Below are 23924 nucleotides of genomic sequence, written 5' to 3'. Positions count from 1 at the left end.
CTCAGTAGTGAGTTAATTTGGCAGGTTTAAACTGTAGGCTTGAGCATGGTGATTACGTCTTAAAAAGCAGAGCTTAAAACAACTCAAGTGTCTGGATGAGATGAGCGAAAGGGACAGAAAATTCCTAGTTTGAATCCAACCCCGGTAATCCAGTAGTTCTTTAAAAAGTAGTTCCAGGACTACTATTATTTATTTAATAAAAGCATGTTAAACTCTTTTGTGACCTTCATTCAAGGGTGCTATATGATCTAATTTCAAATTTGTTGTATTATTGTCAGACCTAAATTTAATGGAGGGAGGTCATAATTTGTTTCTTAAAAATGAAAAAGCAGTCTGTTAACAGTAATAAACCCACCATCTCATGGGAGGGCTTTCCCTTTGCACTTACTCTGCTCGCTTCAGTAGCGTTCAGCTCAACCTATTTGGACTTCAGTGTTTGAGATACTGATCATCTTGTCTTGGACTTGCGTGGATCCTCCGAGATCCCACGACAGCTTTGCAGATCAGCTTTACAAGGCACTGCCTGCTCTTCTATACTCGCGAGATGCCTTGAAATGCTTTGTATTCAGCCTCCAACCCTAAAAGAGCTGCTGAGTATAACATATCCATTTTGATTCTGAAGATGGGATTTTCTGTGTCTTGAAAACAGGAGGATATCTCTATAATCCTGAATTACCTCCATTCTATACATCGAAGGGCTGATGTTGCCCCTGAGCGAGCAAATCCATTGCAGTAAGAGGATATGAGGGACAATCAAGAGCAGCAAGATCAAAAATAAGATAAAAGTGAAGATACAGACAAAGAAACACTTACAGCATATTTATACATCAGAATGATGCATGGATAAGGTTTAATACAGGCTTCTAGAGATGCTTGTAATCTGCTGCTTGGATCCTACGCTCCGCTGTAGACAGTGGTTATTTCAAAAGTTGACAGTTGTATTTGAGAAAGCATTTATTTAGGAAATTCAGTGTACTCATTAAATAATTGGATAGCTAACATGGAATCTTACAATATGAAAACTAGTGCTATTTCTCTGAAACGTTGATTAATATAAAACTTAAACCAAGAGTTCTGAGACTATGGTGTGCGGAGGGGGTACAGTTTCTCCCCATGCAGCCAAAGCATTTTACGTGTATATCGTGCTGTATCTACCCTGCAGAACATAGGGCAGCATTAAAATATCCAAGTGAGCAATGCATTCGGTGCAGCATCTTAGAGGAACTCTGTGAAAGTAAATTTCTCTCTTCTCAGCATACTGATTTTTCTCGCCGTATGCTTCGTGGTGCCAGTATTTCTAGCTCTGTATTACACTGCAGTGCTTTGTCTTGGTTGTGGTAAGGGGAGGAATTGAATGTCTTTAACTTCTTAAATAATTAATAACTTCATTATAAAATTAAAAATATAAGTATAAACCACGTCCATGGGAAAGTAACTTATTAATGAGGTTATAGAGTGGCTACGAAATGAGTTAACCAGAATACCCTCGGGGCTATAACAAGTGTGATACTCATCTACAGTGGCTACTATTAATTACTGTGATTGATTGGCACTGCACAGACAGGACAAACAGACTGCCTTAAATTTTTCTTATACCCCTTTTTTTGTTCTTACTGCAAGTCAGATCACCTTTAAGTTATCTGGTAATTCCCAGAACATATAGAGCGAGCCATGCAGCAGCTATAGAAGCACATGCACAGCTCCACATCCGAGAACCATTTGATAATCCATTGTAAATCAGATCTCCTCTAGCTGGAGGACAAAAAATGGTATCCCTGGGAAACGTGTGGATGGCTGCCTGCGCTCCTGACAATGAAATGGTATTATCAGTTAGTTTGGAAGTTCGTCTTCAGAAATTGTCTCTTCTAAACTGCTTCTTGGGTTACTGCTTTTGAAAACAAAAATGGGTTGGCTTACTTTATTTAGATGGAAAGTACTGTGCTTAGGTTGCTGATGAAATAGCTGATGAAGTAACCCTCGCATATTATGCATTACTTAATGCAAAAAAAATCTTCAGCTTTGATTGTTCAGAAAAACACACTGCAGACTTACTTATAATCTGCTATGTAAGCTAACTTCATATTTCTCATTTCAAGATTGAAAATCAGCTCGAGTGAATTAGTACGATGACTTTTATGTGGACTTAGTCCAGCAAATTTGTCTGTTAGGAGAGTTCTCGTCATACTCACAGTAAATTTGAGTCATTCTACACAGGGTGGAGGTATTTTGCACTAAGTATCTTGTCCTTTCTTCAGTATCAGTTTAGAAAACATTAATCTACACATGTAATGTTGCTAGATCGTGCCTTGTTTATTCAGCTTTGAACAGGTACGGTTTCCATGAGAGTCTTTAATCAACTAGCATATGCTTCTGTCCTAACTTAATTTCCCCTAATATCCTAATGTGGTTAGTTGAACTGATCTGCCATACTGAATGAACTGCATAGGTGTAGTTCTTGTTCCTATAGCGTGTGTGTTTTGAAGCTTTCAATGTGTTTTGTTCCATTAAGAGTTTACGATTTTGATTTTGTTTGTTTTAACAGGATCGAAAACTTCTTGCCACAGCTCAGCAGATGCTCCAGGACAGCAAGACAAAAATAGAAGTTATAAGGATGCAGATTCTTCAGGCAGTCCAGACCAATGAATTGGCTTTTGATAATGGTGATGGAGTAGAAAGGAAATATCAATCATGAATGTCAGAATGCCATGTAGAGGTGTACCCATATGCACAGAGTTATCATAAATTTCTAGTAGGAATGTTAGACAAAGCTTGCATGAACCAAAAATAATCAGAGACTAGGCATACCGTCGTGTGTGTTAGGATGCCAAATACATCTGACTTGAAGCAAAATACCTTAAGCTTAATGAAGAGAAATACAGTTTCTCTTCATCATCTTTTTTTATACCTTATGCAGTCCATTTTTGCTTTGCGGTCTTCATTCTCCCTCCATGCACGCTTGCTTTGTCTTAACAATGACTAGTAATTTTCTTTAAAGCGTATAATCTTTTCACTATCCTATAAAAAAAAAATCTGATGCAGATGCAAAGCCTGCTTGTCATACTTAAATAGATTGACCTCATTATTACTAATGGGAGCACAGATGGAGGCGAATTTTTTGCTGGTTTTATGAGTATTCAGGCTAGATTGAGTAGTAAACAACTATTTTAAAAACAACAAAACGATCAGTGTTTTTAAAAACGACCTGACTTGAAATACTCCCGCTGCATTTCAGACGCAGTTTTAAACTTGCATTTCTTTGGAAATCTTTAAATAAAACAAAATCACGCCTGAGCTATAATAGCATGAGAGTACTATAAAATTGTGGGCATATTGGTACATCTCTAAGTCTTGAAGTTTATTCATATGGGTTTCTGAGTATTGCAGTTGTATGATGATGCTTGTAATCAGAGCCTGGGTATATCCTAGGGAATGAAAAGCTTGCTTGTGTGTGTGTGTGTGTGTGTATGTGTGTGCATGTTCTGTTTTGCGGGGGGAGGTTGATTTTCTTTGTTTTACTCTTGTGACACTTCTGGCTGTTTTTTAACACTCCCATCTTAGCACGTGGATTATGTATATCATTTGTTTAAAAGAAACAGAAAGGTATTCAAGCTAGAAAGGGCTTTCAAATGCCTTTTTGTGTTCCTACTGCTCTTAGAGCTTTAAACAGAAAGGAGTGTATCCAGGAAACTTTCTAATTCTGTTCAGGAAATCTAAACACTGCAAGAAGTGGACATTAGAATGGTTAACCCAAAGCATTTGGGGAAGGCAGTGTACGGGACCTCTTACATTCTCTGTGCTGGCAGAAGCCAGATTCCCTGGGATTTCGTGAATTATCAGAAACCGATCAGGGATCTGCTTGGCTACAGAGCAGGTTGAAAGATAAATCCTCAGAGCGTGGTACAGAAATGTGGAAATCTCAAAACCTCCTTCTTGCCAGCTGACTGATGTTTTGGAGATTTGGCTTTTGGCCCTTAACTCCCCTGAAGACGCATTCTTTTTCTCACATCCTCTAGCGATTATAGCTCTTCAAGGAGTAGGACCTGTTTATTGGATTGAGACCCCGATCAATTATTTCTTCCTTCAAAAGCAGATGCTTAAAATTTCATTGTTGCTTTTATGTCATACTTGAACCTTTTCTTTAAACTGCCAAATCTGCATCTCTCACTACTTTTTTTCTTTTTTTTTTCCTCCCCTCCTCTCTGTTTATATGGGAGAGGGATTAATATTAAAGAAATTAAACATGGGTGTGGTCTTCAATGAAGATTGTTTGTTTATATCTCTTTGCAGCAAAACCTGTGATAAGCCCTCTTGAACTCCGAATGGAAGAATTACGGCATCATTTTAGGATAGAGTATGCTGTAGCAGAAGGTGCAAAAAATGTGATGAAATTGCTTGGATCTGGGAAAGTTACCGACAGAAAGGCACTTTCAGAAGTAATTTACGTCATTACGATTTATGATACTTTATTTTAAATGTTCTTTCAAGAAAAAAACCCTTGAAATATTTCAATTTTTTTTTTTTATTTTAAAAAGGCACAAGCAAGATTTAATGAATCAAGCCAGAAGTTGGACCTTTTGAAGTATTCACTGGAGCAGAGATTGAGTGAACTTCCTAAAAACCATCCCAAAAGCAGTATTATTATAGAGGAGCTTTCACTGGTCTCTTCACCCACATTAAGTCCTCGTCAAAGTGTAATATCTACTCAAAACCAGTATAGTACACTGTCCAAACCAGCAGCTTTAACAGGTATGATTTATGGACTTTTTTTATTATTTTATTAAATGGTTTAAAATATGTCTTTAATGCCAACTTTCTTTCTTTCTGGATATATTTCATTGTTGTTCTCTTCCTAGACAAAGGCATTTAGAATTTCCAAGTGTCTATGCACCAAAAAATGCAGATAAGTTTATTTGATTTATTTGTTGACCTTTTTATAATCCTGTTGAAAAAGTGAAGTTCTGACCTTAAGTTAGGTCACTATGGAACAATATTACTAGCGTTTACCTAACGCCTGTCATCTTTAGATTATCAAGCACTTTAAAAGGTGGGTAAGTATCATTATCCCCATTTTACAGATGGGGAAACTGAGGTGCAGAAGGGTTAAGTGACTTGCCCTGGTCATACAACAAGTCAGTGGCAGAGCTGAGATAGGCACCCAGCTTTTCTCCCAGTCCCTATTTTACCCACTGGACCACACTGGCTTCCTAGAAGGTGAGATTTATGCTACCAAAACATGTGTTATATTTCTAAACCGAAGAGGGAGATCCTAACAAATGTACATGGAACTACTGAAGCCTCTATTTATTGCTGTGAATTGTTTTCCTTGCAATTAAACGTGGAGGGTTTGGGGGGTTTTTTTGGTTTTCGTTTTGTGTGGTTGTGTTTTTTTGGGTTTTTTAAGAGACTTAGTCTACCGTTAGGGAACAGTACATTTATATATATAAATATAAGACTTAGTAGCTTCTCATAGTTGGGGTTCACCTGGACTTGTCCTTCATTGGAAATAAACTGTTTCAAGAGATGTGCCATACTTTAACAAAGCTCTTAAACATTTGCCTTCCAATGTCTTTAAAGAAAAAGCAAATACTTTTGACTACTTGGGGTATGTTGCTTTACTAAATTTACTTAGTAAGTGGTCATATAAGAATTACTAGTATAGGTAAGTTTGGGGGTTTGTTTTGTTTCCTAAAACATTTTACATGTAACTATTAAACCAACTATTACCAGAGTAAGTTTATTACAAAAATAATCTAATTCAAATGTTACTCTAGTTAGACGTGTATAACTGAAACCAGAGTTTAGTTTTGAAGTACTGTGGAGTTATATTTTAAAACAAAAAGAGGAACTCTTCTGCTGAGCTGCAATAATAATAAAATGGAGCGAGTCTACTTGTCTTCCGTTTTGGTTCAGTAGGACACATAGCAAAGGGTAAAAAGCATCAGGACCTCAGCCGAGAGCCCTTGTAAAGTTGCAGAGCGATGAGGGGAACTCTTTTCCATCATAAGGAATCTCGAATGATCAGTGGACATGGGCAGGAAGTATCGTGCCTTGCGTTTAAAACAGCTTTTTTTTTTTTTTTTTATTGTTTAATACATGATCACAGGTCAGTTACATTATAGTGACAAATAGTTCCTCTTTAAACGTGATTTACTGATACATATGAACAGTTTCTCATAGGAATTATCAAAACAGAGCTACATGCTTGTGAAGTTCTCAATGGTTTCACTTTCATATTGGCTGCACAAAGAGCTTTTGTGTGGAACTGGATTAAATGAACGGTGTCTTTGTGGTTTGCCTCTAACACTTCGGGGAAAAATAGATCAGTGCTACTGTCATGCTTTTTAAAGGGCATCAACAGAACTTTCTGATACACATCCAGTCTTTACACAAGATTATAGCCTCTCTGCTTATTAATTTCTTTTTTTTTTCCCTAAGCAGAGTTTGGGATTTAAGTATTCTTTTACCTTTTAACCTGTTCTGGGAGCCAGTAGCATCTCTCTGTTTTCCTAGCCTAATGCTTAGCTGTCACTCACAGCCATTGGCTCCCCACAGGGTGAGATTTCTTCTCAAACTGGTTTCTTGGTGTCTGTTCCGTGGGCTGTAATGTTGCCAGACCATTTGGGGGTCAAGTTTGACTTAAGTTTCTGTTACAAAAGAGCACATTTAAGTTTCACAGTTAAGTACATTTCCTGTCAAAAGAACACTGCATTTAGGAGCTGCTTTTCTAGCTGACTGTATGATTACGAACTGGCTAATTTCAGCACTTACAATAGTTAATATTCTGAGTGGTGTCACCGTTTTACAGATGCTATCTTGTACAGGATGAGGTAAGCCTACCGTTCCTGCAACCATCTGTGGTATTCAGATGTTTCTGTGCTGCTGGAGGAAACTCTCTTAAATTAGAACAGCAGCCTCTATACCTCATTTGGTTAAAGATGTGGAAGATTTTGAAGAGTAGCTTCTTGGCTCAGCTTTTAGAAATCCAAATTCAGTCAAGTCAGAACAATTCAATGATTTTTTTAAAATTATGTACTAACTCAAATTTGACTTTAGCATGCAGCGGGCAAATGTGATTTCGGCATGTCTCTTAAAAAAAATTGTAGCTTCAATAGTCAGTCTATTAACTTTAATTACTGAAGTGATGTATCCAATATTAATTGGTTATATAAACTCTCCAAAAATTGCTATTGTCCCATCTGCAAGATCCATCATTTTAAAAAGAGACTTAAGGTTTGCCATCTTAAAAAATGGCATTCCTTACAACTTGAACCCAACTCAGTTAGGTTTTCAAGGGAAGAAGACAAAGATTCCTGTGAGACACGGAACAAAAACTTATTTCATGTTATTTTGGTGAACTGCTGCTCCTTCTAGAAGGTTGAGTCCCACATATTTCACTTCTAATGCTTATTTTCAGTATATTTGTCTGTCTTAGATCTGTCTTTTGATTTCTTCTGATATTTCTGTTCTACCCTGCAGGGGTCAGAATGTGAACCATTGCCATAAATCAATCACTAGTCATTCGCTTTGTTTACTTCAGAACAGCAATCTCTGATAAATCATTGTCTGTCTTGTTCCAGGTACCCTGGAAGTTAGGCTAATGGGCTGCCAAGATATTTTGGAAAACGTCCCTGGTCGATCAAAAGCCACATCGATTACGCTACCTGCTTGGAGTCCAAATGAAGCCAGATCATCTTTCATGAGCAGAACCAGTAAAAATAAAAGTGGGAGTAGTAGAAACCTTCTGAAAACTGATGACTTGTCCAGTTCAGTATACTCTTACTTCTTTTATTGTTATGTGTATCTCTTATTCACATTTTAATGTGCATGCTGTGTTCTGTAATTTAAATACTAAATTGATTTGAAGCTTGAGACTTACATGTTTCTTCATCTGTCAAGTTGTTTAAAAAAAGGGGGAAAAAAAAAAAGCAAAACCACAGCCACACTATTATGTCCATGAGAAGCAATTAAATATGAGATTACATTTTTAAGGGAAACTTACTGAAGATTTCTTTTGTTTGTGGAAAATCCTCTTAAAGATTTAAGCTGAGTTTGTGTACTTTACTTACAGATGAAGTCTGTGCTGTGCTGAAGCTGGATAACACTGTGGTTGGTCAAACTAGCTGGAAACCTATTTCCAATCAGTCATGGGATCAGAAATTTACACTGGAGCTAGACAGGGTAAAAATGTGGTCTTATTTCGTTCACAGCTATAGTCAATTCTTTAGATTCATTTCATGTTGCTTGCTTTCTTTTTTCCTGTTGTTCTGATTATGTTCAAATTTCCTATGTGCAAGTATTCCCACCCTTAACAGAATGAGCTCCCTGGGGTTAAGCTGTTAGGCTGGGCTGGCATTCTAGAAATTTTACCTTTTCTGGCCTCCAAACTGACATAATATTTTTATCCAAGATCTAACACTTAGCATCTGTTTAGCCTGTGATAGATCGTGCTTAAATTTTTATTAGGATCATAAACTTCTCATTATTTATCAGTAAATTCTAATATCAGACACAGTTTGGATATTTTGGTATGGCTATGTCATAGAATTTTACAGTGCTTCTGTAAAAGTGTTCTCATGTGAAGCTGATGAATTCTTCAGGAATAATAAATTCACTGATAGTTCTTTCCTAGAGCCTTAAATGTTACTTAGAGGACACAAGTATTGAAATGATACTTGGTGTTTCTTTCCTCACAACCTTTTGAAGAGAATTTATGTTACACAGGTTTAATCAAGCATTTGGTTTTTAAATACTTGATAGTCGTAGGATTTTAAGGTACAAGGTTGGGGCTTTTTTTTTTCCGTGTATTTAAAGTAGACTGAAAAATAAACTGTATTTTAGGACCCTAAATGTCATCTCCAGTATATATTTAAAACAAATGAGAGGAAAAAAAAAAACCACCTTCCTGTTTTTGCTCTCTCCCCGCCTCACCCCACCCCTCTGAGCCCCAAAGCAGACTTCTTCCATCGAGGAAGGAAGCAGTTTTAGACCTGCAGGTAGAGAAATTCAGGTTCTGGTTAGAAGTAGTGCAGACAAAACCAGCAGCTGTGGAGTCCTCAAGCCTTGATTATTCTCAGATTAAGACCACAACTTCGATTAGTCAAAGTTTAGTCACTGCTCCTACCAGCCTAGTGTGTGTCATGTTCACTATTTAAGAAGTCAGTATTAGATGGGTTTTGGCCAGAAGAGGACCTTGCTTCTGCTGGGCATGACCACGCATCCTTCCATATTTGAAATGCACATTCCAAACCCTATCAATTTTTATCTGTTGCTTCTTCTGAACTTTTGTTTCTTCTAAAACCTACAGCTATCATATAAAGACAGTAAATTGATGCATCATGATGGAATTAAACTATGCTAACAACTTAGTACCATACAATGCTGCCGTTATATTATATTGCAGGATTCTTCACATTTTGTAACAAGCTTTTTTAACAAGTGTATAAGACACCCTAAGAATATATAAATCCCACCGGCAAATATAGCAGTAGTTCTTGTTAGTTTAAAGTTTTTGGCCCCTCTTCACGACCATGTTACAAAACCTGTATGTATTTCTAGAGTTGCTGTATAAAGTCTCGCATCATGATGTGCATGCAGGTACTAAAATATCACCATGCAGCCGTGAAATGCAATTGCTACTTGTACATAACATGGAAAACTAGTAAAGTTGAGGTTTCTAAACACAGGCAAAAATTTGTTGTCAGAACTTGAGCTAAAAATATTTTGAGCTAGCACTGTTGTTAGACTGACTCAGAAAGTCGGGCGACTGCTTGTGACTCTCTCCTTCTACTCTTGGGGGAATTTTGTACTTTTATTTGGGCACTGGCAGTAGCACCTGAAGTGAAATGCTGTGATCATCCTAGCGAGAGCTTGCTCCGTATGGCCAGTTAGCCCTAGCACTCTTCTGAAGTAACAGCTCAGCATCCTGACCCTGGAGTTGCTGGATCTTATGACTGTACAGAGGTAACTCTTGCAGAACAATTGCTAATAACTAATTTCCTGTGTATATGTTTCCTGTCGTAGTCACGTGAGTTAGAAATCTCAGTTTATTGGCGTGACTGGAGATCTTTGTGTGCAGTAAAGTTTCTGAGGTTGGAAGACTTCCTGGATAACCAACGGCATGGCATGTGTCTCTATCTTGAACCCCAGGGCACTCTGTTTGCAGAGGTAAGAATGTTTCTTTGAAGCACTTGAGCAGACTTGCAAGTATAACATTGCAGAATAGTTTGAGAAGTCTTTCTTAAACTTTTAAGAATGCATTTTGTTCTGAAACCTGAATTGTAACACACATTTTTTGAACTGCAGGTTACGTTTTTTAATCCGGTTATTGAAAGAAGACCAAAACTCCAGAGGCAGAAGAAAATTTTTTCAAAACAGCAAGGTGATTGTTTAATATAAACATGTAAAGCTTAAAAATTGTACAGATCTGTGGTATTTTTTTATACAGAGACCTAATATTTGCCTGTGAATAAAGCTGTTGATTATGAAGGATTTGGCATTGCATTTAGAAATGTTTTTGTTTTAAAATACCTTATTATGCATTAGCATTTAATAGTGAACAATTAGGACTTGCTAAGGAGTGTGACAAATTCAGTTTGTTCTTCATAAACTATAAACTGATTAATATGAATTTTTTTTATTATAGCTTTTGGTAATAAGTAAGGAAATTACTTGCCCTCTGTTTTCTTTTTTCACAATATCCACAGGCAAAACGTTTCTCAGAGCTCCTCAAATGAATATTAATATTGCCACTTGGGGAAGGCTGGTAAGAAGAGCTATTCCTACAGTAAATCACTCTGGCACCTTCAGCCCTCAAGCAGCCGTGTCTGCTACTGGGCCAGTGGTTGATGCACACATTGCTGAACTAACGCTGCCAGCCAGGTAGGTGATATCTGCAATTTTTAAGGGCTTTTGAGAGCAAGAGTAACAGCAAGATGCTTGTGCCCTAATGTAACGTATGTCAAATCTGTTTATTCTGCAAGCCTGCAGACCTTTCAATGTTTTAACTTTAGACATCCATTTTATAGACAGATCTCCACGCACAAGATTTGCTTTAGGAGAAGTCTACATAACGTGCTGGTTTAAGTTCGTTTTCATATTATTAAAACAGTCTCTGCTGTACACTGAGGAGTTATTTATTTTCTTGCCAGTGACTCTCCTGTAGCCAAATTGGATTTTGAACTTGAGCCTGAGCCTCCACCTGCTCCACCTCGTGCATCTTCCCTTGGGGAAATATGTGAATCTTCCTCTGAGTTAAAGGCTGCTGATGTGCCATCTCAGGCAAGTCACTTTAAGAATTTCGGGCTATACAGTTTAACAAGGTTGTAATATCGGCATCTTTATGACGGATTTCTTCCGTTATATTTTAGCATATGCTCCCTTAACTTACGCATACAGAATTGTCTCAAGTGAATGCTCCAATTACTCCTGGTAGCAAACTGTGTTTCCACAGTTGGTGTGTTTAACTCTACATGTCCTTGGTTCCACCACGGAAAAATCAAAAGCCCAAAATCGTTAACGAGTGTTCAGGAAAAAATGGTTTTATTAACAAAGAGCAGAGCAAATAGCAACAGGAGCAATAGGTTTCATCCAGTCTGTTAAAAGCGTGCTTATCTGTATCATCTTAAGGTGTATCGTTCTAGCTTAGATGATTCCTGTGTTAAGAATTTCACATGCTTATAGTAAAATTTCAGCATTCGTTTGCCTTCGCAGTCAGTTTGAAATTTTCAGGCTTCTTTTTCTTCACAGGATGAAGTAACAAACTTTGATTTTGAAAATGGCAGAAATAGTATTGCCCCAAAACTCCAGCCTGAAATAATCTGTGAGCCTGATGCTCCCCATTCAGACATAAAATATACCAACACCCGAGAGCCTGAAGATAGAAGGTAAAAATGCAGTGGTTCTGCTGTTGATCTGAATAATATTTCTTAAAAGTTAACAAACTAGAAGATTTTTGACTTTTTTTTATTTCTACAGATCACAACAAAGATTTCAGTTCAGTCTGAAGGATTTCAGATGTTGTGCTGTACTGGGCAGAGGACATTTTGGAAAGGTAAATGTCAAAAGGCTGTATCAAATGTCAAGGCTATCTCAAAAACTAGATACAGCTCTTAAATGAATCGCTTATCTTCTGTTTTAGGTGCTGTTGGCAGAGTACAAAAACACAAACGAGATGTTTGCTATTAAAGCCTTAAAGAAAGGAGATATTGTTGCTCGGGATGAAGTAGACAGGTCAGTTTACAAAACACAATACGCAGATTCCATAAATTGTGTTTTCTTTCTGCATGCAGCACAACTGCAAGCTCTACCACACAGCAGTTAAATTCGGTGAAAGAGCAGAACAAGTTGTTGTCTCCCTGCTTAGGTGGCTGCTGTCATCTGGGGCAAGGAGGGAGCCAGGTAGCCCAGGAGCAGTCATTCCATTTAGTGCCCCTCTTACCCTGCCTGTACTGCAGCTCCGACTTAAAGCTGATCCTGTTTTTCATGTAGATTCTCCTGCAATTATTTATTCTAATGGCTTGTTCTGTAGCTTTCCATCACATTTCAGGACAGTGACTGTATTTTCCTTACTGGCAGAAACACCTATGATGGTATTTCTCCACCTGTAACATACTGTCATACTTTGTCCATCGTATTTTCCCTTAAGTTCTGTGTATACTCCACCACTTCAGTCTTTTTGCCCCAAAACTCAGATTTTTCTTTGCTTGGAAGTGACGTGGCAGTTACAAAACTGTCCAGTTTTAGTGCAAGAAGGTGCTTCTACAAAACTGTTTAATAATGACTATATCCATTTGACTTGCAGGAAGAAAGATAACTGCATTAAAAATAAACTACAAATTAACCAATTGGCTTGAGGAGAAATAATCTGGGATTACAGTAGATGGAGGTCTATAATATTGTTACTGTTTTTCCACTTTATGTACTGTATACGATTAAAATAAAAATGGATTGAAGCTAATGTCACATGATACCGATGTATACTTGATGCAAGTCTGAGTATTTGGAAGGAAAATGGGCAGGGTACAATTTTCATGGACTGCTAGGTTTCCTGTTTCGTTTGTGAAAGCTCAGTGTAACGTTATGGAAATCCTGGCGTCAACTTCATGTGTGTGCAAGTGTTAAAACCTCTCTCTTGAAACAAAAAAAAACCCCGTTCTTAACTTATCCTGAGGAATAGAGGGAAAAACATAAGGTGTAAATTACCAATGGGTTCTGAGAGTTGAAAAATTGTGGTTCAGGATTGAGCTTTAAATTTTTACCGATTTTTCCATTTGCAGCTTGATGTGTGAAAAGCGAATATTTGAAACTGTGAATAGTGTAAGACACCCCTTCTTGGTGAACCTTTTTGCTTGTTTCCAAACCAAAGATCACGTTTGCTTTGTAATGGAATATGCTGCTGGTGGGGACCTGATGATGCACATTCATACGGATGTCTTCTCTGAACCAAGAGCAGTGTGAGTACCCGTCCCTTTCTGTGGCTCTAAGTGAGGGGCATTTTATTCGGTGGATAAGAACTCAGATCTTTATCAGCACGTGCCTCTACATTATGTCCTTTCCATAAATACTGTTGAAGTTTTTAAAAGGGTCAGAGATTCTAACTGGTTTCGTTAGAAAAAGACACATGCAGGTTTAATGTGCCTGCATCTACATTGAATTACAAAATCATATACAAATATTTAATGTTTATAATAGTTTTTTTAAAAAAAAATTACATAAAAAAGCTAAATGAAAAGATAAAATAGCAGACTAGTCTAAAAAGGAAAGAATAAGCCAAATTAGAAATTCTTCAATGCCATGGCAGTGGACACTACAGAAAATTTATCCTCCAGGCCAAGCAAACGTACTGCAGCTTGAAAGCTGCAAGATTAAGCATTTTTGCCATCTGGCTTTAAAACTCTGACCTTGTATAAAACTAATCTGTACCTGAAAAAACAATCCATAACCTTCCGAGGATGGTTAATAAAAAAGATCAATAGTAGCAGACTTTATGTTCTGAACAGCAAGACTACAATCCATCGAAAATTTAACTTTTTCAACAGATTCTATGCTGCATGCGTGGTTCTCGGGCTTCAGTATTTACACGAACACAAAATAGTCTATAGGTAAGTAGTTGCTGACCCGTCTCCAACAGATGAATTTCCGCTATTCTGAATAGTACTGAAGAAACATCAGTGATGCAATTTTGTTCTCAAATGTTCCTTTAGAGATTTGAAGTTGGATAACTTATTGCTGGACACAGAAGGCTTCGTGAAAATTGCTGACTTTGGTCTTTGCAAAGAAGGTAATGGGCCTCAAGTTGTCTTTCTAGGGGAATTCCAGAGTCTGTCTTACTCTTGACTGTTCCTCGAGACTTTTGGGAGTGCCAAATGTATATAGTGTACACCTACCTGGTATCATTTGAAGGAAAAAACACATCTCTGGCTGTACAGATGTGGAGAGGAGGAGGTTCCTTAGCAGAGAAATACCAAGAGCATCGGAGCGTAGCCCTATTTTTTTTTTTCAGTTGTGAGCATCACCTATTCCGATCTTACTTCATCGTATCTCTGCTTATTGATAAGGCATACTGCTGCATTTGTCAAGTTAGCAGAAAAAGCATTCGGTGTTTTTCCTCATTCTAAACATGTTGACACTGTGCAACAAAATCAAGTACCATTATAATCCATACCTCACTCTTGCTTTTTTATAGAATCATAGAATCATACTCTGAAATAATGATAACTCTAAGAGGATGGAACTGACATTCATCGAGTCCAACCCCCCTCCTGATGCAGCCCAGAGTACGGTTGGCCTTCTGGGCTGCCAGGGCACATTGCCGGCTCATGTCCAGCTTTTTATCCACCAGCACCCCCAAGTCCCTCTCGGCAGGGCTGCTCTCAATCCTTTCTCCCCCCAGGCTGTATTGATACTGGGGGTTACCCCATCCCAGGTGCAGGACCTTGCCCTTGGCCTTGTTGAACCTCATGAGGTTCACACAGGCCCACCTCTCCAGCCTGTCCAGGTCCCTCTGGATGACATCCCGGCCTTCTGGTGTGTCAACCGCACCACTCAGCTTGGTGTCATCTGCAAACTTGCTGAGGGTGCACTCTATCTCACTGTCCAAGTCATTGATGAAGATGTTGAACAGCACCGGTCCTAGTACGGACCCCTGAGGGACACCACTTGTCACCGGTCTCCATCCGGACATTGTGCCGTTGACCACTACCCTCTGGACACGACCATCCAGCCAGTTCCTTATCCACCGAACAGTCCACCCATCAAATCCATAGCTTTCCAATTTAGAGAGAAGGATGTTGTGGGGGACCGTGTCAAAGGCCTTGCAGAAGTCCAGATAGATGACGTCTGTTGGTTGTCCCTTGTCCACTGATGCTGTCACTCCATCATAGAAAGTCACCAGGTTTGTCAGGCAGGACTTGCCCCTGGTGAAGCCATGCTGGCTATCTCGAATTATCTCCCTGAATAATTTATAAATTCGTTATCTTCAACTCTGAAATAGTCGCAACTCTAAGCATATGGAAATGACATGCAAAGTGCGCTCTAGGTAGAATAGAGGAATTTATCCTAGAAGGGAAGCCTAGATGCTAGAAGGCTGCTTTCAAGCATCTCACTACTGGCAACTACCTTTAAAATAAGACAATAAAACAGAGGTAGCAACCGAAATTGCAGTGGCCTTCTTAAACCCCATTGCAGGGGGAAGATCTGGAAAGGTCCATTTCCTTCTCCAATTCGTATAGCCTGTCCTCTGCATCTTTTTTCCTTTTAGATAGCCTAAGAGGGAATTCAGTAAATCTGGTAGGTGTTCAGACATTACCGTTGTCTTTAATACATCTTTAACAGAGCAAGTCCTGTGTGACTTTAGCTACAAGCAAGTTCCATAAATGACAAAAGGAAACAAGGACAAGGAAAGCTCTCTGGTTTACGGACTACTACGCTAAATGGTTTTCTTAAGCTTTCTGCAGCCCCTCCACTTGTACTGTCCCATCAGCCCTTGTGGTGCTGATGTCCCAAACTGTGCCCCTCTTGCAAATATACAGGGCTTATCATGCTCGAAATTGTTTCACTATGCTCCACATTTTACTTTCCTTTATGTATTTTTGCCACTACAGAAGCATCCAGAGTACGCACGTTTGACTGAACTAGGGTACCACGTTTTCTTCTCCTGGCTAGTACAAATATAGCATAAGACTGTACCTTTCCAGGCAAAGATAGCTGGGTGACAAAGGTGTAGCTGGAGGCATAATTTGGCTCATTGCATATAGTTTGGGACAGAAAAACTTATACTGAAGCACACGTGGACCAAGGACACGGGAGGGAAGAACAGGGGAATGTTTTGCCTCACTGGCCTGAGCCTTCAGGACAGGCCCTGGAACTGCAGTGTTGGCTGAAGTTCCTCAAGGGAGATTTTACTTGCTGGAGGAATAGGTTGTAGTGTGGCAGAAAATACTGCTTGCTTTTCATTAACTGTAACTTTTCAGGAATGGGATTTGGAGACCGAACAAGCACATTCTGCGGCACACCGGAATTTCTTGCTCCAGAGGTGCTGACGGAAACTTCCTACACGAGAGCTGTAGACTGGTGGGGACTTGGCGTACTTATCTATGAGATGCTAGTGGGTGAGGTAAGTTCTAGTAAGATACAAGAGAGTCATGAAATGAATATATGTTAAAAAGCTTACAAAACTCCAGCCTGTCAACGTTTAATATGCCCTACCTGTCACGGTCGTATCAATACTTGTATATATGGTATGTATAGGTGAGCGCCTTAATGTGTTTCCTCAAGCAAAAGTAAATACTGAGCAGCTACTTACCTGCTACTAGCTGCCATAGTGCTATAGAAGTTGACGAGTCACGTCATGAGCTTGAATTATTGGCTGTTGTGGAAGTGAATGAGTTGTAGCTGGTCCAAGATTTAGCCCCTTAATTTTTGTTTTATTTTGTTTTTAATTATATTGCTATGCCTTAAATCAAATTACAGTAAGGGCACATAGGTATCAGTGTCTCTAAGCAAGAACAGAGCACATCTGGGTTTGGGGAGCTCGGTTTCCAGCACACATCTGTTACCATCGAATTTGGATGTGCGCAGCTATAGCAAGTCGTCTGCTTTCAAATGCTTTTGGGGAGAAAATAAACTCTTCAACTCTCCTAGCTTGAATTGAAGTGAACATTAATGCATAAAACTGGGTAGTAGCAAAAGATTACACCAAATGCAGCGTTGTTTACCATTTTAATTATGCAGGCACTAAAATAGAATGCCCCAGTTCCATGCAAATGAGCTGGTATAAATAAATTACTATTGAATAATTATTTACCATTGCATATATTGCTTTAAAACTTCTGGCCATTTTGTTATGGTATCTCCCAGGTAGCACAGTGATGGCTTATGTGCTGAAAAGGGGAGAAAAACTATAGATACGCTCATCTTTTGTTCTTTTTCAAAAAAGATGATCATTCAACTTTCACTTCCTTTCAGGTAAAAAAGGAGGAAAAGCTTATAGGGTGCTGCCTACATCTGTCAGGCCACTTCAAAACAGCTGGAAAACCCTTGAGCTGTAACATGCTAAGAAACCCACTACAAAACTACAAAAACAAGTCAGTCCTGGCCACATTACTTGTGAATGGCAGCGTCCCAAAGGAGAGCCAACACATTTCCACATTCCCTGTATATCTTGTGTCGGAGTTCAAAGCAGATCCCAGTTTTAGGTGTTTCTACTTGTAAAAGCACATCTGTAAAGCATAGTCCCTCAGTAAGAATTGAGGGATAACACCAACTTGCCTTACTTTTTCTCTTGTCCTTCTGGAAAACTGGTTTTTGGGAAAAGGAAAACTTCGTTTCAGGGTGTCTAATTCCAAATTATCAGCTGAATATATGTTATTTTCAACTCGAAGTGCTTTTTAAGCCTGTTTAATAGTATTTTATTATTACTTTCATTATAGTCTCCCTTCCCTGGAGATGATGAAGAAGAGGTGTTTGACAGTATTGTAAATGATGAAGTAAGATATCCACGATTTCTGTCGACAGAAGCCATCTCTATAATGAGACGGGTAAGAACACAATAATACTACTACTATTACAGTATTCCCCTCTTACCCTGTTTCCTCTCCAACATTAAGGGAAGTAATTACTTTTGTGAGGAACAAAATACTTTTAAGAACCTACGCTTGGTATTTTTTTTTTTCTACAATTAAATTTCAGAGTCACTTCACTTAAGCTGTGCCCTGCTGCCTGTCACCTTAAATGAAAATTGTCAGTGCCATTCCGCTTTATGAGGAGGCTCCTTTTATTTAGGAGCAAGTTTTTCTGTTTAAAATGAGAGGCTCTATTTTCTCCCTGAACTAAGTTTCCCAGTTGCATCTAACCAGAGGAGTTCAGCTCTCTTTTCCTAGCAGAACACTGCTGCATTCACCTATTTGGTAGATTAACATTGTCACATGAACATTTTAATTCAAAGACTTCTAAATCTTTTTGGTTTCATTCCAACTGGGGCAGGGAACGCCGTACACATGGCATCTGCAGTCCTGTTCTTGGCAAAGAACGGCTGATTTGGTTTATGATTTGTTATTAGTGCTATTCCTTAGAGTAAAGCCTCTACTTCTCTGAAGATGCTTGAACCTGTCTATGTTAGAAGCGTATCACAGTTGATGGAAGGGCGATTCAAAGCCATTGGAAGCAGCCTCTCCGCTTCAATGTCTGACACCGAGTGTCAGCCTAGCACCCAATCCAGCAACGTGCTGCAGCACCTAAGTTAAAGCATGTCAGAGTAACTACTGTCACACAAGCATTTAAGTAATAGCATAAATACAGAATCATAGAATCGTTTAGGTTGGAAAAGACCTTTAAGAGCATCAAGTCCAACCATTACCCTAACCCTGCCATCCCACCACTAAACCCTGTCCCTAAGCACCACAGCTACACAGCTTTTAAACACCTCCAGGGGTGGGGACTCCATCACTTCCCCAGGCAGCCCCTTCCAGTGCTTCACAACCCTTTCAGGGAAAAAAATTTTCCTAATGCCCAACCTAAACCTGCCCTGGTGCAACTTGAGGCTGCTTCCTCTCGTCCTATCACTTGTTACTTGGGAGCAGAGACAGAAATAATTTTGTAGCTTAAAACAATCGCTTACTCCTCCGGAGAGAGCGTTTCTCTAGAGAAAGAAGGAAGAATGCACTTTTAAGGCAGTACCTGGGGAGGCTCTTTTTACTGTGGGGAAAAATCACCACGCCACTACCCACAGGGGCCTGCGACACCGCACCCAGAATAGGCGTACCGCGAACTCTGCACTCGCAGTTTACTAAGTGGTAGCTGTGTGCACGCTGTTCCTATCTGAGAAACTCTTACCTAATGTAGAGGACGTTATTTTTCGATGGCTGCATCACGAATGTATCATCAGCCCACCCTGATGCTGGGCACTCTGCCTGGAACCGTGGTCTGCTCACAGCAGCACGATTCACAAGTGGGGAGCATCTTAACTTCTGGTGTGAACTAGAAAACCCTTTTACTTGGCTGGGCGTGTAAAGCGGCGTTCAACCCTCGCTTGGTAAATCAACTGCTGTGAAATAGCCGGGCAAGGGAGAGAGCAGAGCTGTGTCTCTTCTGAGCCAGGCGAGAAATACGAGCTCGTGTGAAGGCTGTATCCTCTCCAGCAAAAAGCATGCTTCTCAGCATCTCTGTGCCCTGTGGATCACCTCAGGTACCAAGACTTGGCACCGCAGATCTGCAGGGAGATGGATTAGTCGGCTCCCGAGCTGTTCGTAGCCAGGCTGCAGGTGGAATGGTACTCATGGGTTCAGGCATCTCTAAAAAGGGCATTGCTGTCTCCAGCTACCTATAGCTGAACTTCCGTCTTTCCCTTTCTTGGAGGACTAAAACTTTTCTAGAGGTCAGGCGGTATTAATTACACTGTCCATCCAATCTTGGTGTTGGCTCTTACACAGCAGGGCTTGTCCTCCCCAAGTTCCCCCCCAGCCCTGAATTTTTGCACTGAAATCTCACATGTTTTGTCAGCTGCTACGAAGAAATCCAGAGCGGCGTCTTGGAGCCGGAGAGAAAGATGCAGAGGATGTGAAAAAGCATCACTTCTTCAGGGTGAGTATAAACCAGTATTATTTCTAAGGACACTGAGGAGTAGAGGCAGGAAACTAAACATCAGTTGGGTTTATTTTGCAGCTAATAGATTGGAACGCTTTACTGGCCAAGAAAGTGAAGCCTCCTTTTGTACCCACCATTAGAGGACGAGAAGACGTTAGTAATTTTGATGACGAATTTACCTCTGAAGCACCTATCCTCACTCCGCCTCGGGAACCAAGGATACTTTCAGAAGAAGAGCAGGAAATGTTCAGAGATTTTGATTACATTGCTGATTGGTGTTAACTTCTAGACACTGTGAAACCCCAGCTGACTGGCTCACAAGAATGCCTCTCTTGGAAGAATTACCGACCCTCTGATTGCTCTCTGTGCCACCTGTAGCTTCTGGGTTTGTTTTGGGTTTGTTTTGTTTGTTTGTTTTTTTTTTTTAAAATCACATGAAGATCCTTTTAAGTACTGTTTTAACACTCTTGTGAAGAGTGGCCTCTTTGTATATTGTTTTTTATCTGAGCACTGGAAAGCAGGTCTATGGAGTTCTTAAGCTGAGTTGGTGAACCCAGGCTGTATTAAGCTTCCCACACACAGGCACACGTGGATCTGTACTGGCTCTCTCACTCTCCTACAGCAGATAACGTCACTTTTTAAAGCATCTGCCTGAAGTGGGACAAGCAGACTGTGAGCTAGGTAATGACTTCTCTCGCCTCAGCCACGTTGAAATAGAAGTTTGGGATGCTGATGACACTCACACGGAACACGGTTCTAGCTGGAGAAGGCAAATGATTTCAGTTAGATATTATCTTGCGCAGTCTATAAAACTACACACTTCTATGTACACCTTCATCTTGTGTTCTTAAAATTATGGTATTGAGAACAGATATGCCTTGTTTTGTAAATTTTCTATGGTATTTATTAGGAAAAATGTTAAACGCCTTGCCTTTGAGATAACAACAGTGTAAGTGCTTCCATTACAAAGAAAAATCCGGAAAGTTTACCAAAGCCACTTGCCAAACAGTTTTGCCTTCAAGCTTTTTAAGCATGGCTTAAAGCCCTGGCTGATATGAAGAACGTAACAAGGATGTTGCTCAGTCTAACCCCGAGGAGCAAAGCGTGTTGCATTGCCCAAGCCCTCCCACGTCCGTACTCAGCCTCACACCCTTCCCACCCAGCAAGGGGACAGAGGGGTTAACCAGTCCATCTCTAACCACCTGGATCATCCTCTATCTGCTGTACAATAGCATATCACTTTCAGCAAACATAAGGATTTTCAATGTATACATGCTGTCACCATGTATATTTGGAAGTTGTAATGTATTCTTATGTCCAGGCAAGTAATTTAGTTTTACCACTTCATTAATTTTGCACAGTGGCTGAGTGAACAATGTAGAACTCTGAGTGAAAAAAGTATTTGTGCACATGTAGGCCACTGAACTCCACGACTTAGATTGGCAGTTACTGAGGGTAAAAGCAATACATTGTAACAGAATGTATAAATATTTTTGATAAAAAGTGTGTATTTTATAAACCCCTTAACACTAAAACCTGTACCTCAAAAGTCAAAAACTAATTTAGACCAGACACTGTGCATACTTACAACCCAAGACCTATTTCTGGCATCTGGTGTTCTGTGGGCAAATGGTAATTCTTGGAAAATAAATTTTCCACGTGGTCCTTAGCTCTAGCACCCCTGGGAGCTGATTGCATACGCAGCCTCACGGGTTCATCCTGGCCAGGAGTTGGCTATTCACGGGCCGAGACACTGAGAATCGGCACTCAAAGGAATTCAAAACTTGCAATTTTATTCATTCAAGGAAGAAACGCGAACCGCTTGAGCGTGCAACGCTAAGGTGGTTCTTTAAAATCATGATGCTGGACCGACCTGCAAGGTCAGGCAGCAGTGGTATTGAGAACAGATATGCCTTGTTTTGTAAATTTTCTATGGTATTTATTAGGAAAAATGTTAAACGCCTTGCCTTTGAGATAACAACAGTGTAAGTGCTTCCATTACAAAGAAAAATCCGGAAAGTTTACCAAAGCCACTTGCCAAACAGTTTTGCCTTCAAGCTTTTTAAGCATGGCTTAAAGCCCTGGCTGATATGAAGAACGTAACAAGGATGTTGCTCAGTCTAACCCCGAGGAGCAAAGCGTGTTGCATTGCCCAAGCCCTCCCACGTCCGTACTCAGCCTCACACCCTTCCCACCCAGCAAGGGGACAGAGGGGTTAACCAGTCCATCTCTAACCACCTGGATCATCCTCTATCTGCTGTACAATAGCATATCACTTTCAGCAAACATAAGGATTTTCAATGTATACATGCTGTCACCATGTATATTTGGAAGTTGTAATGTATTCTTATGTCCAGGCAAGTAATTTAGTTTTACCACTTCATTAATTTTGCACAGTGGCTGAGTGAACAATGTAGAACTCTGAGTGAAAAAAGTATTTGTGCACATGTAGGCCACTGAACTCCACGACTTAGATTGGCAGTTACTGAGGGTAAAAGCAATACATTGTAACAGAATGTATAAATATTTTTGATAAAAAGTGTGTATTTTATAAACCCCTTAACACTAAAACCTGTACCTCAAAAGTCAAAAACTAATTTAGACCAGACACTGTGCATACTTATAACCCAAGACCTATTTTTGGCATCTGGTGTTCTGTGGGCAAATGGTAATTCTTGGAAAATAAATTTTCCACGTGGTCCTTAGCTCTAGCACCCCTGGGAGCTGATTGCATACGCAGCCTCACGGGTTCATCCTGGCCAGGAGTTGGCTATTCACGGGCCGAGACACTGAGAATCGGCACTCAAAGGAATTCAAAACTTGCAATTTTATTCATTCAAGGAAGAAACGCGAACTGCTTGAGCGTGCAACGCTAAGGTGGTTCTTTAAAATCATGATGCTGGACAGACCTGCAAGGTCAGGCAGCAGAGAGGCTCAGAGAAGAAGGGGGGGAAAAAAAAATGGTTAATAGGTCTAACTGAGGCAATTCCCCCCACAGGAACAAGGCAGGCATCTTTACCAGTTCTACAAATCACGTTTGGCAGAGTGAGTCAACTTTTCAGCATTACTTGTTTCCAGATTCTAATTAATCAGGAACAAATTATCATCCTGTATCTAGCTGAAACCAATACTTTTGAGGTACAGTCAGCTTGCCCTTTCTTGGTTCCCAAATATATATATGAGCATCTAGCAGGGTGCTTAACACTTATGAAAGTATCCTCAAAAATACCTTTTTGTAACTACATCTTGTACAGAAATCTTTTTTTTTTAATCTAAGTAAATCACTTAAAAAAAAAATTTAAAAAAATTAGAGGGCAGGGTATGTTCACCCAGTTAAGCTGAAAGAAAGCACTAATTTTATCTCTGTAGTTTTTTAAATATTTTTAGGCAGATTAAGATTTTAAACCCTAGATTGTAAATATATTTTGCTATACTTTATCTGTATGTGGCTGCTCAAGCACTTTGTAAGGAAATTAGGATATTTTAGAATGGTACACTATGCATTAAAATGAAATGTGCCTTTAACAAATGTCATTCTAAGTGTTTTGCAGTCATTAATATCACAAATTAAAGTTTTAAATAGAGTTAATTTGTAAATTGTGTCCCAAACATGATTTTGCTGCTTCTTGAAGTAAGTGACTTGTCACGTTTTCTCCACAGGTAACTTCAGAAAAGAACTTGGCAATCAGGAGGGGACTTACAGAAACCCAGTCTCTTAGTGGTAGCTCAGTGTACTTCCGTTCTTTTTTGTTAAAAAATCAAAACAAATAGTCACCTCTGAGCATACCTTCTTTCTGAGGCTGAAGGAGAGCAGCCTCCTCTTGCTTAGGCGAGCAGTCCTGCTG

At 39.6% G+C, this 23924-nt stretch overlaps 1 protein-coding gene across 5 annotated transcripts in view; it reads left to right on the top strand.

Moving 5' to 3' along the window:
• Nucleotides 1–23918, top strand: part of PKN2 (protein kinase N2) — a 34761-nt gene extending 10843 nt beyond the window's left edge. For 3 of the 5 annotated variants that reach the window (XM_009635079.2, XM_035890639.1, XM_035890640.1), the window contains 19 exons: nucleotides 2543–2660; nucleotides 4288–4433; nucleotides 4533–4746; nucleotides 7578–7763; nucleotides 8069–8178; nucleotides 10021–10164; nucleotides 10303–10378; nucleotides 10704–10878; nucleotides 11148–11277; nucleotides 11746–11882; nucleotides 11974–12049; nucleotides 12137–12228; nucleotides 13275–13451; nucleotides 14037–14099; nucleotides 14202–14278; nucleotides 16470–16612; nucleotides 17928–18035; nucleotides 19996–20076; nucleotides 20158–21659. In XM_009635079.2, coding sequence (XP_009633374.1) covers nucleotides 2543–2660; nucleotides 4288–4433; nucleotides 4533–4746; nucleotides 7578–7763; nucleotides 8069–8178; nucleotides 10021–10164; nucleotides 10303–10378; nucleotides 10704–10878; nucleotides 11148–11277; nucleotides 11746–11882; nucleotides 11974–12049; nucleotides 12137–12228; nucleotides 13275–13451; nucleotides 14037–14099; nucleotides 14202–14278; nucleotides 16470–16612; nucleotides 17928–18035; nucleotides 19996–20076; nucleotides 20158–20361 — 2457 coding nt within the window. In that variant the 3' untranslated portion in view covers nucleotides 20362–21659. Of the gene's footprint in view, nucleotides 1–2542; nucleotides 2661–4287; nucleotides 4434–4532; nucleotides 4747–7577; nucleotides 7764–8068; nucleotides 8179–10020; nucleotides 10165–10302; nucleotides 10379–10703; nucleotides 10879–11147; nucleotides 11278–11745; nucleotides 11883–11973; nucleotides 12050–12136; nucleotides 12229–13274; nucleotides 13452–14036; nucleotides 14100–14201; nucleotides 14279–16469; nucleotides 16613–17927; nucleotides 18036–19995; nucleotides 20077–20157; nucleotides 21660–23739 lie in introns of those variants that run through there. The other 2 variants (XR_004841492.1, XR_004841491.1) reach the window with 2 other exon arrangements.
• The last annotated feature ends 6 nt before the right edge of the window (nucleotides 23919–23924 follow it).

The sequence above is a fragment of the Egretta garzetta genome, unplaced genomic scaffold (assembly GCF_000687185.1).
Source record: "Egretta garzetta isolate BGI_Z169 unplaced genomic scaffold, ASM68718v1 scaffold43, whole genome shotgun sequence".
NCBI classification, from domain to species: domain Eukaryota; kingdom Metazoa; phylum Chordata; class Aves; order Pelecaniformes; family Ardeidae; genus Egretta; species Egretta garzetta.
This window is presented reverse-complemented; position numbering and strand designations above follow the sequence as displayed.